Here is a 15,149-nt window from a genome sequence, read left to right as displayed (position 1 = left end):
AATAAGGAGTGTCACATTTAGGTTACTATGAAGCCCTCGATGGTAACTAGGTAACAATAATGGCCGCAGAGTGCAGCAAAAATCACTTTGACCCTCTCTTACTTGGCTGGCTTTTTGTCACCAGGCAATGTCGGTACGTTTTGCAAGTGTCAAATTGAGTTATTGTTATGAGTCTTTTATGTTGCATTTGTTCAATCTTGTTAGTTTTAATGTTTTTTATTTAAAGCCTCTGGACACTTTCGGAACAGAAACAAATTTAAAGTTCACAGATTTACAAATAACTTACAGGGTTTACAGAAGGTAATGGTGAAAGACTTCTTTTGAAATATTATTCCATGAAATGCTTTGAGAAAACATTAAAACAATATCAATTCTTGATATCGAGAACTACGGATTTATTTTAAACACATGTCATGACACGGCGAATTGTGCGGAAACAAGGGTGGGTTTTCCCGTTATTTTCTCCCGACTCCGATGACCAATTGAGCCTAAATTTTCACAGGTTTGTTATTTTATACATAAGTGTGGGCCCTGGACATTACTGTTTACCGAAAGTGTCCAATGGCTTTAACATGTTTCCAAAGTTATAACAGTTGTTTTTGCTTTTTGTTCATTTTATATAGTTTTTGTAATACTCCTATTTTTATTCATTATTTGTTTACTTATTTTTTTTATGATTATAATATTTTTTAGGGAGGGAATATTTTGCTCCTTTTTTCCTATCCTGTAGAAAATTACAATGTCACTTGTTTGTTCTGTAATTTTGGATCATTTGAAAGAGCATTCAGAATAACCTGGTTCAGTTTATCTAATCTGATTGGTCAAGAGGAAGCCACGTAAAAAACAAATGGGATGGAAACTTGTGAGGTCTGTTTAAACAGAGGAAGTTTAGTCAAAAGAGGGCGCTTTTAGGTGATTGCATGTAAGTGCACAAATTTCACAGCCCCATTTGAGTTGGTAGGTCACATATTTCATTTGGACGCTGAGCTCACGTGCATGTTTTTACATAAAGAATAGCTATTGTTCAATCATTTTCCTCCTTTGGCCCCAGTGAGGGGGCTTGTTGAGCTTGTGAAGTCATGCAAGGGGTCTATTCATTTGAAGATGATTCCCTGTAGGTGTCTGCCAAATGTTTATGAGAATCAGTGTTTAGCATTTTGTTTTGTTTTTGTCCCTCTCATTATAGTGACTACAGTCCTAATGTAGATAATGCACGATGCGAACCATACAGGGGCGCGGTGTGTCGACGCCACATCAGCAGCAGTAGCGTGTACATGAGGGCAGACACCACTCAAGAGGAAATAGAACAAGAGGTCCAAGCTGCCTTAACCCGCCTTGCATCCATCGTAAGCTTGTCCGAACCCTGTAGCATGTTCATCACACCGTCCATCTGCCTGACGGCGTTCCCGCTGTGCAGGGAGAGCCCCGACCTCTCCATCCATCAGCTGTGCCGGGACGAGTGCCAGTTGCTTGAGACGGACGTCTGCGCATCGTTGTACGATCACGTAGACTCGCAGGTGGAGTTGGACTTGGTGGGGGTGTTACCAGTCTGCTCGGATCTGCCTCGTCTTGGAAGCCAAGCCAGTGAGATGTGTTTCAGACTTGGCATGTCCAACTCAGGAGGTAAAGATTTCGGTTTAGTGTGTATTTGTTTGTTTCTTTGGTGTGATGAAGTTTTATTTTATTTTCTAGAGTCAAATTTTTAAATCGTCCATTATTTGCTGCCATGGTACTCTTCCTACTTTAGTCTGATTTCCGATTTGTTTTGCCATTGGGAAAAACCAGAAAAACTGTGATTCAACTCAAAAGGTTATACCCTGTGCATATCTTTCAAAAAAACTGTTTTTATATCTTACTCTTTAAGCATGTTTTATTTTGTAAACCATTCCTTGGGGCGATTTCTCAAAGCAATAAAATTCATAGCAAGACAAATTTATAGTATCACCATAGTGATTTGTATTGTGACGTCACACTTTAGTTAGCAACTACGATTATTTTGCAGTTACGATCAATCTTACATCTTTGTGAGTTCGGCCCCTGCACATCAGCCGATCGCGCCAAACAATTTCTGTACCATCGGCCGATCGCGCAAAACCATTCCTGCACAATCGGCTAATCGCGCCGAGCCTTTCCCCCACGATCGGTTGATGCGCATGTTTGTTGCCGAATGTTACGCGATGGACCGAATGCTGCGCGACCAATAGATATTTCAATAGCGCAACGCGATCGGCCGATAGCGCAGCGCGATCGGTTGATCGCGCAGATTGACCGATAGACTCAACCCCTTTAATGCAAGCAAAGTTGCATCTTCTCAGTTATGGTGGAATATCCTTTTTGAAAAGAGCCTACATTGAATTGAATAATATAATGCAAAATGGTGTCTCTATAAAATGGTTTTTAAGAGTCTTCCTCCAATACACAGTTTACTCGATGTTGAAATAATTTGTTTGTGAAAATCTTTTAACTCTGCAGATGCAACAGTATCACCCTGGCAAAGACCAACGTAAGTTACATTTAATATAATAATCAGACAACCATTTTCTGTTTTTACAATATTTTTATATTATAAATATATTTTATATGAAATATTATTTGATTGATTCCAAATAATTTAGTGATTTTTTTCAATTTGCTTTAACCAGTGGTGACTACATCAGTCTTGAGAGACCAATGAACAATGAAACAAAGCTGGTAACCGGCGACAGGGCTATTCTTCGCTGTCGGATCACCGGTAACCCTGAGCCTCGATACACCTGGTTCAAGAATGACGTTCAAATATCAGAGAGGGGAAATCGACGCATCACAATCAGGTTTGAGCGAGAAGAAGAACAATAACTAGTTCTTATTTTAGCGCATTTTACAATAACTGTATCAATGCGCTTTACATTAGTGCCTCGGTCATAGGGCCAGTAATATTCCTTTAATCTTTCTCAGCTCCATATGGGGAGTATACAGCCTGAGCTGCCGTGGCGCTAAGAAGGATTTTTTCACAAACAATATCAACCTCTACCCTCGCAGGTACCCATTTATACTCCTGGGTGAAGAGAAGCAATAATAGTAAAGCATCTTGCTCAAGGACACCTGTGTCACGACTGAGATTCAAGCCCACTCCTACATGTATGACTTAACAACCAGAACTTGAATTTGATGCTCTTAACCGCTCGGCCATGACACCTTAAAAGAATTCAAAACATTTTTGTTACCATTTACTTTTTGAGTACTTCAGATGAATACGCTGGTTATATAGGCCAAACTCCTCAACTGAGAACTTCAGATGAATACGCTGGTTATAATATAGGCCAAACTCCTCAACACAAGACTTCATCCTTGAGAGCCAGGGAAAAGATTTGGCTCACTACTCTAGTTTCTTTATTTGTGTCGATGACAACGGTCTGTAAATCTGTGAAATGTAATACCCAAGACTCTGGCCCACGAAGTCTCATCTTCTAGATTGAGGAAAGATGCAGGGAGTGTTTTTCTTGGATCAATTTTGAATCACAGCCCGCCGCTGCTCTCCAATCTTTAAATTCAGGGATTTTTCCTGAAGATGAAATTGTCGCGTCAGTGCGAAAACATATTTACTGAAGTTTATTTTATCTCAAACAATGGAGGCTCTGTGCAAAAGATCCTATTCCTGAATGATTGTGTTTGTGTGCAATGCATATCCGAGATACAACATCGGGGCGCAATTATGCATGTGTGCTTTCTGAAGGCTGTTTTTGATGATACAAGATTAAATAGAAAACAAGAACTACTTCAATATAAGAAGGGTTACGCCATGTAATGATAATCTCTGAATGACTATGGGTGGTTCTGAAAAAGAACCGTTGGTTCCATTCAAACGTTTCGATCAGTATGCTCTGATCGTCTACTGGAGAAAGTTGAACTCTAAGAGCTACTTCATCTATACTACTTCATGCATAGCGCATTTTTAAAAACTTTTTCCTTTAAAGGGAAGGTGTACATTCGGTGAATAACTTTTTAAACAAATGGCAATCAAACTTTTTGGTTAGAAGCCTACAGCTCCTTTCAACAGTGTAAGGTATTTTGATTTTTTGTCTACTTCGACGCGCTTCTCAGATTGTGTATACCTTTAGGGGATTACTCATCCTGTGTGGACATCTTTTGACATGATCTACTTTCGTGTAGGATTAAAATAATCGAACTGTTCCAGAAGCCCAATGTACCCTTTGACTTTAATAGACCGATCCATTAAGCTCCGCCCCATTGCGTATTGACCAATCACAACGCAACGTAGGTCCGACACTAAGGTCCGACATGCGTGCGCGTATGCTTGGCGCGCGCGGCAGAGTTGTGCAGAAAGGCATTGGAGAGCCCCACGTGTTCTTGCTCACACGTGCGTTGTGGGCGGAGCCTACTGGATCGGTCTATTTAACCTAAAGTTTGAATCATGCAAGTAAACATCATTTAAGCAGAACAAGAAATTGTTAAAGTGATTGAAAATGTATTAACTTTTTTTCTTTGTTTTTTCTTACAGGACATATGACTGGGGATCCAAGTTATCAATTCGGAATGTGGATACAACAGACACAGGGTATTATCTATGTGAAGCTGATAACAAAGCTGGGATTCGGTCAACTACAGGGATATTACTAGCAAAGCTTGACAGTAAGACATAACTTTGATTTTCAAGCCTTAACCCCGGTTCATACTTCCTGCAAACGTGAATTTGACGTCACAACTCGTGTTTTCGCAGCGATATTCGTAAGAGAGTTGAACACAACTCAACTGCTGCTTTGGGAATATGTGACGTCACCATTTGTATCGCAGTCGCATTCGCAGGAAGAATGAACCCGGCTTTATCTGTATATGCCCCTCGCATTGGCAGCCATTGTTTATATGTGCACAGGTGTGAAAGGCTATTTAAGCAAGCCAATAAGAACATTGATAGATAATATCTTATTGAGTAACTCTAAGACTTTGCCCTGTCTTTGAATTTCTTATATTTCTCTATTCTGAGCAATGTTGTGTTAAATGAGTTACTATTTGAAATTTACTTATTTCTTTACAGCTGCTCCGCCATCACCACCACAGCCCGGTGAATCTATGTAAGTTTCCTTGTCCTAAGTATTTGTAATAACCCATATTATTTTAGAGGCACTGGACACTATCGGTTATTACTCAAAATAATTGTGAGCATAAAAACTTACTTGGTAACGAGCAATGGAGAGATGTTGATAGTATGAAACATTGTGAGAAACGGCACCCTTTGAAGTAACAGAGTTTTTGAGAAAGAAGTAATTTTCCACTTAAATATTTTAATTTGGTTTTAAGACCTCAGAGTTAGATTTTGAGGTCCCGAAATCAAGCATCTAAAAGCACACAACTTTGTGTGACAATGATGTTTTTTCTTCCATTATTATCTCGCAACTTCGAGGACCAGTTGAGTTCAAATTTTCACAGGTTTGTTATTTTGTGCATAATACACCAAGTGAGAAGACTGGTCTTTGACATATACGAAAGGTGTCCAGTGTCTTGAAATAAAGCAGCTTTTATAAAGTTGGCTTGCTTAAATTGTTTTAAATGAGATGGACACAAATTGCTTTCGCGACTACACTTAATAGTGTCGGTACTGCAACACGCTGATTTACTAATTATTATTAATCCTTTTCTTTTTTAAAAACGTCTTTCTATATACATTGTCGAGTGACATTTGAAAAAATTAAACTATATCTGTATACTTTGTTGTTAAATTCAGTATACTTGTAAATCATTCCAGGCCAACAAAAGGATACTGTCAGCCATACCGGGGCATGACCTGCGCTAATTTCATCGGTAACAACAGCATCTATGTAACAGACTACCAGGCACAGGGAGAGGTTGAAGAGAAACTCACTAGTGCCTTCCTGGTCATCATGCACGACCTGAGTGACCAGTGCCAGGAGTTTGCCATCCCGTCCCTCTGCTATTTTGCGTTTCCGTTCTGCGACTCAGACGCAGCTGACCCGCTTGGGCGTGAGCTCTGTCGAGACGAGTGCGAGATACTGGAGTTGGATATGTGCCAGCAGGAGTACGCCATCGCCAAGGAGTATCCGGGGGTGACGCTGCCTGATTGCCAGAGACTGCCGCAGATTGGGACCAAGGAAAGCGAGAACTGTATTCGGATTGGTATTCCATCAGTTAAGGCTGTTACAGGTAAAACACAAAATGTATTTGGTTAACTCTTTGGTCAGTCTCCTGACGGTGACTAGAGCAAGCTAATAATAGTTATAATAATAATAAGACTTGTAATGCGCACATATTCACCCTGCTGGGTGTTCAAGGCGCAGTAAAACCAAAAACAAAACAAAGAAAAACAGACTCAACAAAATTAGTCCTTGAAAACCTGTGACATAAGATAAGTTTTGAGAAGAGATTTGAATTTTGTGGTATAAAGACAAGATCAAAGATTAAATGTTAGAGATTTCCTAATCGAAACATTGAGACCAATTTAGAACTTACTCCGTGGCAGTGAAGTTTTCATTTCATTTCATTCAAGACATTGGTTTCCATTTCAACAGAGAATCGAAATATGGAAACAGAAAGTTTTTGCACTTAAAAAATAGAAAAGGAATCAAAATAATAATAACAATTAACAGTAGAAGGAGAATTGGAAATGGGGGCACAACCAGAAAAGCCAAAGCTTGAAGGTATGCCCAGACAAGCAAAAACATAAATGGACTATTAAAGGGAAGGTACACGTTTGGTAACTGTCAAAGACCAGTCTTCTCACTTGGTGTATCCCATCTTAAGCATAAAATAACATGCCTGTGAAAAGTTTAGCTAAATTGGTCTTCAAAGTTGCGAGAAATTGATGAGAGAAAAAACACCCTTGTTGGACGAATGTGTGTGCTTTCAGATAAGAATAAAAGACTTCTAGCTAGAAGTCTTCTATTATTTTAGTGAGAAACTACCTCTTTCTCAAAAACTATGGGAGTCGTTTCTCACAATGTTTTATACTATCAACAGCTCTCTAATGCTAGTTATCCAGTCAGTTTTTAATTTGATATTTGTTTTGAGTAATTACCAAACATGTACCTTCCCTTTAACATAAACAAGTATAGTAAGTTAATAAAAGAAGTCCTCTCGATCCACTAAGTGAAAGTAGTAATACCTGCCTATATTATACCTTCCGCCTAGGCAGTTAATAAGCAGGACAGTTTTTTTTTCAGAAGTGAGTTGTCTCCCAAATTCTGTAATCTACTCCTCGGCAGTGAAATATTTCCAATATTGTTGTGTCAGGGTAAAACCTTTTCTTCTTAAAATAGCATCTTTATTACTCATGAGTTTAAAAGTGTCAAATTGTCATATTAAGATGCAAGATACACACACAAATTGAATAAGCGCAGAGTTATAAAACTTTTCCACTGGGTATTTTCTCACAAGATGTGACGTTATTACAAAATTGAGATATGCTTTTATTTCGCTGACAAAATGATATATTAACACAACATTTTTAACGTTCTTGATAGTAACTTCCTTTGTTTTGTCTTTAATAGATGTGAAATGTTACAATGGAACAGGGATCCACTACAGAGGCAAAGTGAACCACACCAAGTCTGGCTATGAATGTCAACCATGGGATAGTCAACAGGTACGCATTGCTTGTGATTAATCATTACGTACATGCACAGTGTAGACCTCTAGTAGCGAAGATGCCTCCAGATTAAGGGCGTGGGTAATTATTATGGGCCTGTGGAAACCTTACAGAAAGGGTATACTTTTTGTAATTACTCAACAAATTAAAGACCAACAAATCTTTCTTGGTAAGAAGCACTGCAGCTGCTAAAAAAAAAAAAACCATTTTGAGAAACAATTCCCTTTCAAGGAATGTGGTTATAGAGAATGGTTGACATTCATGCAGAATCGTTTCTCAGATTGTATATTCCAATTGCGGATTAGTCTTCCTGCATGGACATAATCGTTCCAGATTTTCATAGATGTATTGTATGTACATGTAGGATTTGACTGCGAATCTCCATGTGAAATGAATGTGAGGTCAAAGGTGATTATGGATGGGGATTGACGTAGGCTCAAGGCAGATCTCTGGCGTTGTTCACAAGCCTTGAAGTGTGACGTCAGATGTTCACACTTACTCTGGTAGGGCACAATGTGAGAGGCTTGCAATGACAGCGACAGCGCCCTCTATCAACAATGTTCAGAGCAAACAGGCATACATTCTTTAACAATGTAAAGTATTACATACTGACTTAAATCTGTTCGTTCTTTGCAGCCTCACGGACATTACCTCATGCCGGCGACCTACCCAGAGCTTGCTGGGGGCCATAATTACTGCCGTAACCCTGACAACGCCCTGGATAAACCCTGGTGTTTCACAATGAATCCCAACATACGAGCAGAGAAGTGCGACATCAGCAAATGTGGTAAGACCCAACATTCGGGGAGTGTTGTGATTCTCATAATTACTGGATGAGAAGACGACTTTTGCTAATCACTGATGCAAAGCCAGATCTATCTGGGCCCAATTTCATGAAGCTGCTTAAGCACAAAAAGTAGCTCAGCACAGCAAAACTATGCTTACCAGATAAAAGTTACCAGCCAAACAACAACGTCACATGTACAATTTTTGGCTGGTATCCTGCTCATTTCTGCTGAGTAGAAATTTGTTAAGCAATTTACTGCTGTTTGGGCCCTGCTGTCAGACTTGACATGTGTTTTGTTTTGGAGCTATCTGACATAGCCCAGTACAAACTATGGATAATTTTTTAATTTTGTTGGGGAAGAATCTGTTTTGTAGTAGGGGACGTTAAATTGCCTCAAAATGTCAAGACCAGAAGGTTTAAATCCGTAACCTTTAGATGATTTGGTCTCTGATTAGATTGGTCTGCCGGACCTAGTGGTATTTATAGATGAATTTTAGTTTCTGTGAATAACGTTTAATCAGAAGGTTGTTGTGTCTAATCATCTTTCAGACGACCCATTCGCAGAACCAGCCAATAAGCTAGAGGTCTTGTACATCGTCGTCCCAGCCATCGCAGTGCTGTTGGTCATAGCGGTCATCATGGGCTGCGTCTGCATGTGCTGGCGCCAGCAGAGGGCCCAACGCTTTGAGAGTCACAAAGGCCTGAACAACAGACCGGCAGAAATGGTTGCCCTGCAACAGAAACCTCAGGTAAGGGGGTGATTTTCCTTCAAAAATAATTTTTTTTTGCAGCACTCTTATTTGCTTGCTTTAATAATGAAATGAAATGAAACATTATTTTCTAGAAGATTGGGTTCATTTCATTCCACAATTCCACGTCTTAGACTGACCTGTGAGGGAATGCTATCAAAGTAAATGCTCGTTAGCGTGACCTGGCCCCAGGGGTCAATCAGGCGCACTGGACTCAAGCTTTTTTTGTACTTTTTCTTTTTCTGTTTTTTTTTCTGACTTGCTGAGTGTGGGTTTGAGTCCTATTCATGGCACTTGTGTCCTTGAGCAAGACACTTGACCATAATGGTGCATATGGCTGTTTGACCTGTGTGTTGTGTACTGCACGTAAATTAACCAAGTACACTTATCGTGAAGAGAAGGGGTTTGCCCAGGTGTTTCAGGCATGGTCTGGCACAACCTCACCTTAAATCCCTTTTAATGATTATTAAAATTATTATTGATTTGTTTGCTAGATGTGTCACAATTTTATGACGTACCTGGCACCTGGCACCTGACACTAATATTGTTATCATTATTGAAAACATAAAATATTGGTAACATATTTTGTAAGTGTAACATGCACTGAGAAAATTGTCCTTCCATGTTAAACCCTAGATCTAAACTTGCACAAAATTCATGACAAAAGTAGAGCTGAAAACTTTTCACAATGTTATCAGAATAAAGACATTTCTGTGTATGCCTGTTGAAAAAATAGCTGTTGATTCTCTTCTATAGCACTTGGGATATTGTTCCTAGAAGCTCCTTGCTATTTATAACACCAGGGGTTATCAAAGGTGGAGCGCCATGAATTCAACATACATGTACCTCCAAAATTTCTTATCTTAGTGTCTGAAATTTTTTCAACAATAACTCTCACTCCGTAACAAATGTTTGATTGCCCCCCCCCCCCCCCCCCGATGAACTCACTATGTTTACTTAATGTTCACATTATCTGTTGGATGACGTGTTTATTTAAAAATGAGGGAATTGTTAAGTTATTGCAAGTAAATCCCTTTCATTTATGCTGTATTTATACAAGTCTGATAGCTTTAAGGGCCACGCTACTTAAGGCAACCAGTTCCAGACAATCTCTCAAAAAAGTAAGAATCCATATATTAAAGCAATTGGACACTTTCTGAACAGAACAAAAATTACAAGTTCACAGATTTACAAGTCACTAACAGGGTTTACAGAAGGTAATGGTGAAAGACTTCCCTTGAAATATTATTCCATGAAATGCTTTACTCTTTGAGAAAACATTAAAACAATTATCAATTCTCGATATCGAGAATAACAGATTTATTTTAAACACATATCATGACACGGCGAACATGCGGAAACAAAGGGTGGGTTTTCCCGTTATTTTCTATTTTCTCCTGACTTCGATGACCGATTGAGCCTAAATTTTCACAGGTTTGTTATTTTATATATAAGTTGTGATACACGAAGTGTGGGCCTTCGAACAATACTGTTTACCGATGTTGTGCGATTGCTTTAATGCTCACATAATTTTCTGTGGATAGTAGAACACTTTAAGACAAAATTTCCCTTGGCCTTGTGCTTCTGGAGTGTTCCTTTTGCATGCAGTTGAGTTGGTTACCTCATAATTGCATTTCAAAATTGTCTCATGTCACAAGGTCTTAAACATAGGTGTACATTTTTTTTACAATGATTCCATCATCACATAAAATGCCTGGTTTGCCTTTATTCTTTTTCTTTCTGTGCATTTTTCCGCATGCTTTGTTGACATGATCTTAGTGATTTCAAGTGAAGGCAGTGTAGCCTTGACAGGTTTCATCCGTCTGTCCATCGTTTATTTTCCAAGTTTTGTTTTTGTCAAACATTCCATGAGGATTTGATTTCAAATGAAAATTACAAAGTTACTTTTGTATTACTATTAACTGAAAAATTGTTTAGTTTCATTTTAAATTTGTTTAAAATCATTTGAAGACAAAGAAGTGTAACTTTGTTCTCAATAACAACATAAAGACAAATTTTTGTGGATTATGACTGGAACTATTGAAAATCAACTATAACGAGATGAAGATATGGCTCAAAAACTCAAAGAATCACAAATAATTTTACTGGATAACAACCCCCAAAACGTGAGAAATATTTGTCTTCATTTGTACTTCTGATTACCTTAAAGTCTCAGCATCAAATGTTCATGTTTCTTACTCTAAATCTAAAAGTTAATATAGTAGGGATAAACTGTTTGGGAGAAAACACAAAACACCATCACCATACTTGGTCTATCACAATTTTTCTGACCAGAGGCTAAAAAAAGTGGTCTCCCAACAACAGCCAATTAGATATTTCAAAAGAAGTAAGATAAGCAATATAAGTTCAAGTAATTATTGCATTGGGATGATGGACATGTGTTTTTATACATCCATGTATATAGGGCAAGCCTAATTAAAGACCCTGGACACTATTGGTAAATGTCAAAGACCAGTCTTCTCACTTGGCGTATCTCAACATATGCATTAAATAACAAATCTGTGAAAATTTGAGCTCGAGTGGTCGTCAGAGTTGCGAGATAACTATGAAAGAAAAAACACCCTTGTCACACGAACTTGTGTGCTATAGATGCTTGATTTCGAGACCTCAAATTCTAAACTTGAGGTCTCAAAATCAAATTCGTTGAAAATTACTTCTTTCTCTAAAACTACGTCACTTCAGAGGGAGCCGTTTCTCCCAATGTTTTATACTACCAACCTCTCCCCATTACTCGTCACCAAGTAAGGTTTTATGCTAATAATTATTTTGAGTAATTACCAATAGTGTCCACTGCCTTTAATGTTGTTTCAGTATTAGTTGTTTGAATCACAGACCATTACTTTTCATCTTCACACCCATGCTTTACTACTAACCATCGTTTTGTGTTGCTCTGTTTTCATGGCATGCAGGTTCGAGACTTCCCATTGGCCGCCATCAAGTTCCAAGAAGTCCTTGGGGAGGGTACATTTGGCAAAGTTTACAAGGGGGAGCTCATGGGGTTAGAGCACCAGTACAGCGTCAATCAGGTCACTATCAAAACTCTGAAGGAAAACTCAGCCACCAAGATGGAGCAAGACTTCAATCGGGAGGCTGAAGTGATGGCGTCCCTCCGTCACCCTAATATCATTTCACTGCTTGGTGTGTGCACGAAGGAGCAGCCCATGTGTATGTTGTTTGAGTTCATGCCTCACGGGGACTTGCATGAGTTCCTCGTCAGACACTCCCCAAACTCAGATGTCGGGTTCGGTAGCGGAGATGACGAGACGCAATCCTCTTTAGACCAGTCGGACTTTCTGTCCATAGCCATACAGATTGCATCAGGCATGGAGTACCTATCAAGTCGGCTATTCGTGCATCGTGATCTTGCTGCACGCAATTGCATGGTTGGCGATAACCTCCAGATAAAGATTGCCGACTTTGGTCTGTCAAGAGACATATACTCAGCGGACTATTATCACATGCAAGCACAGGTTTTACTTCCCATTCGCTGGATGGCCCCGGAGGCTGTTATGTTTGGTCGATTTTCAGTAGAGAGTGACATTTGGTCATATGGGGTGGTAGTTTGGGAGATATACTCCTATGGTCTGCAGCCATTTTATGGCTACAACAACCAAGAGGTTATTGATATGATTCGCACTAGGCATATATTACCCTGCCCAAGCGGGTGCCCCCCGCACATGTACGTACTCATGACAGAATGCTGGAATGAAGCCCCAAATCTCAGGCCGCACTTTAAGGCCATCAATGCCCGCTTACGCTCATGGGAAGCATTGCCCGCCACTAACCACCAAAATGGTAACCTGTACACTAATCCTACTGTAAATTTCAGCCCCATGTACGGCCCGACTTCGCCAACGCAAACCCACAGCAGTTCCGGTGTCAAAAGCCAGTTGTCTTCACATCACAGTCGCTCCACCCACAGCAACAGCAAGGGTTCCCACGGTGACCGGATCGTGGGCGGTTCATCAGACAAAGCAATGTCGGAGAGCTCAGCGACAACAGGGGGCACACAGTCAACAAAAAGCAAGAAGGATAGAGTTGAACAAACAGCTGTTTGAAAGTGTAATCCATGTTGTGTCAGTATCTGAGATTCTGTTCAGGCAAACAGACCTTTTGCATATGGCATCACAAGCTCAGAAAGCATTCTCATCGTGATGAAATGATAACGCATCAGTAGTTGAAAGTTGTGCTTGGCACATAGAGATGCCCACATTTGCTTTGTGTGGCCTCAGCTATGGTGACATATGCAATGGGTCTTTGCAGTTGGTTGCATACAATGAATATTAATGCTGTTGGTGAAATATTGTCTTCACACAGCACAACTTTAATTGTCTATTACAATGCGCTATGAACAGAAGATCATTATTCCCTCTTTTGTAGCTCCGTTTTCCTGGGCCAGCCGTGAAGAAAAAAAAAAATCTTTATTTTTTTGCCTCAAACCGAAACACCCTTGGGACTGATCCGCTTGCCTTGAGTTTTGTGGAGTATTTTTAAGCCTTGCATATCTGACACAAGATGTAAATTCTTTACTATTTATTATTTATGTTAAGATGGCAGGTAAATCGCTTTACAACTTTGGTAAAAAATATTGAAAATAATATAAATGTTGGCAGATTTGCACATAATTGACATGGTATTATGATGGTCAGGGCAGAAAATCCCCCTGAAATATTTACTTTTGATCTCTCGAGTCTATAACCTGGCGTTTGAAAAAGGTGAAACATGTATGTTTTGTTTTTACTTTTTTTGTGACTCCAATGACTGATTGAGCTTCAACTTTCTCAGGTCTAGTTTTCGAAGATTTTGTTGGGTCACATTTAGTGTGGATACTGGTCTTTGACAATTGCCAATGTTGTCTGCATGCTTAAAGAAAAGCATTCACACAAAATGCAAGTACTGTTTTCTTACTAAACGTTAAAGGCACTGGACACTATTGGTAATTACTCAAAATAATTATTAGCACAAAACCTTACTTAGTAACGAGTAATGGAGAGCTGTTAATAGTATAAAACATTGTGAGAAACGGCTGCCTCTGAAGTAACATGTTTTTTGAGAAAGCAGTAATTTCTCACTAAAAAATGTGAATTTGATTTCGAGACCTCGGAATTAGATTTTGAGGTTTTGAAATCAAGCATCTGAAAGCACACAACTTGTGCAACAAGGGCGTTTTTTCTTGTATTATTCTTAAGTGGGAAGACTTGTCTTTGACAATTACCAATAGTGTTCAGTGTCTTTAAGCAGAAAAGGGTGATTTCTAATTTGATTTGTCATACGAAAATTAGCAGGACACCACTATCAAGCAGCATTGTTGTACCTCTGTACAAATTGTCAAGTTTGATTGGTCGAGAACCAAGTACGTGCCGTGCAACAAATACGCATGTTACATGGCTCAAATGGCCGGGTAACATGAAAAGTGATGTACACCGGTGTACATCACCTTGATCGTTCCCAGCGTTGGTCGATTTCCAGCGCTCTGTACGAAACAACCGCGGGTTCGAGGGAATTGTTTCTTGTTCGTCTGCTTATTAAAGGCAATGGACACTATTGGTAGTTACTCAAAATAATTATTAGTATAAAACCTTACTTGGTAATGAGTAATGGGGAGCTGTTAATAGTATAAAACATTGTGAAAAACGGCTCCCTCTGAAGTAACGTACATGTAGTTTTCAAGAAAGAAGTAATTTTCCACGAATTTGATTTTGAGACCTCAAGTTTAGAATTTGAGGTCGCGAAATCAAGCATCTGAAAGCACACAACTTCGTGTGACAGGGGTGTTTTTTTCTTTCATTAATATCTCGCAACTTCGACGACCTATTGAGCTCAAATTTTCACAGGTGTGTTATTTTATGCATATGTTGAGTGAAGACTAGTCTTTGACAATTACCAATACTGTCCAGTGTCTTTAAACAATGAATAGTTCGTCGTAATAATGTTTGAAGATAACAACAGAACTTTGAGAAGAGGAATAACAATTAAACAAAGGTATAACAAAACA

General features: G+C 39.2%; 1 protein-coding gene across 1 annotated transcript in view; it reads left to right on the top strand.

Moving 5' to 3' along the window:
• Positions 1-14,133, top strand: part of LOC117297919 (inactive tyrosine-protein kinase transmembrane receptor ROR1-like) — a 31,458-nt gene extending 17,325 nt beyond the window's left edge. The window contains exons 4-13 of the mRNA XM_033781104.1: positions 1,187-1,623; positions 2,473-2,503; positions 2,643-2,810; positions 4,499-4,629; positions 5,033-5,069; positions 5,741-6,156; positions 7,500-7,594; positions 8,234-8,384; positions 8,934-9,133; positions 12,064-14,133. Of these exons, the coding sequence (XP_033636995.1) occupies positions 1,187-1,623; positions 2,473-2,503; positions 2,643-2,810; positions 4,499-4,629; positions 5,033-5,069; positions 5,741-6,156; positions 7,500-7,594; positions 8,234-8,384; positions 8,934-9,133; positions 12,064-13,212 (2,815 nt within the window). The 3' untranslated portion in view covers positions 13,213-14,133. The remainder of the gene's footprint in view (positions 1-1,186; positions 1,624-2,472; positions 2,504-2,642; positions 2,811-4,498; positions 4,630-5,032; positions 5,070-5,740; positions 6,157-7,499; positions 7,595-8,233; positions 8,385-8,933; positions 9,134-12,063) is intronic.
• The last annotated feature ends 1,016 nt before the right edge of the window (positions 14,134-15,149 follow it).

This window comes from Asterias rubens, chromosome 12 (genome assembly GCF_902459465.1).
Source record: "Asterias rubens chromosome 12, eAstRub1.3, whole genome shotgun sequence".
Taxonomy (NCBI): domain Eukaryota; kingdom Metazoa; phylum Echinodermata; class Asteroidea; order Forcipulatida; family Asteriidae; genus Asterias; species Asterias rubens.
This window is presented reverse-complemented; position numbering and strand designations above follow the sequence as displayed.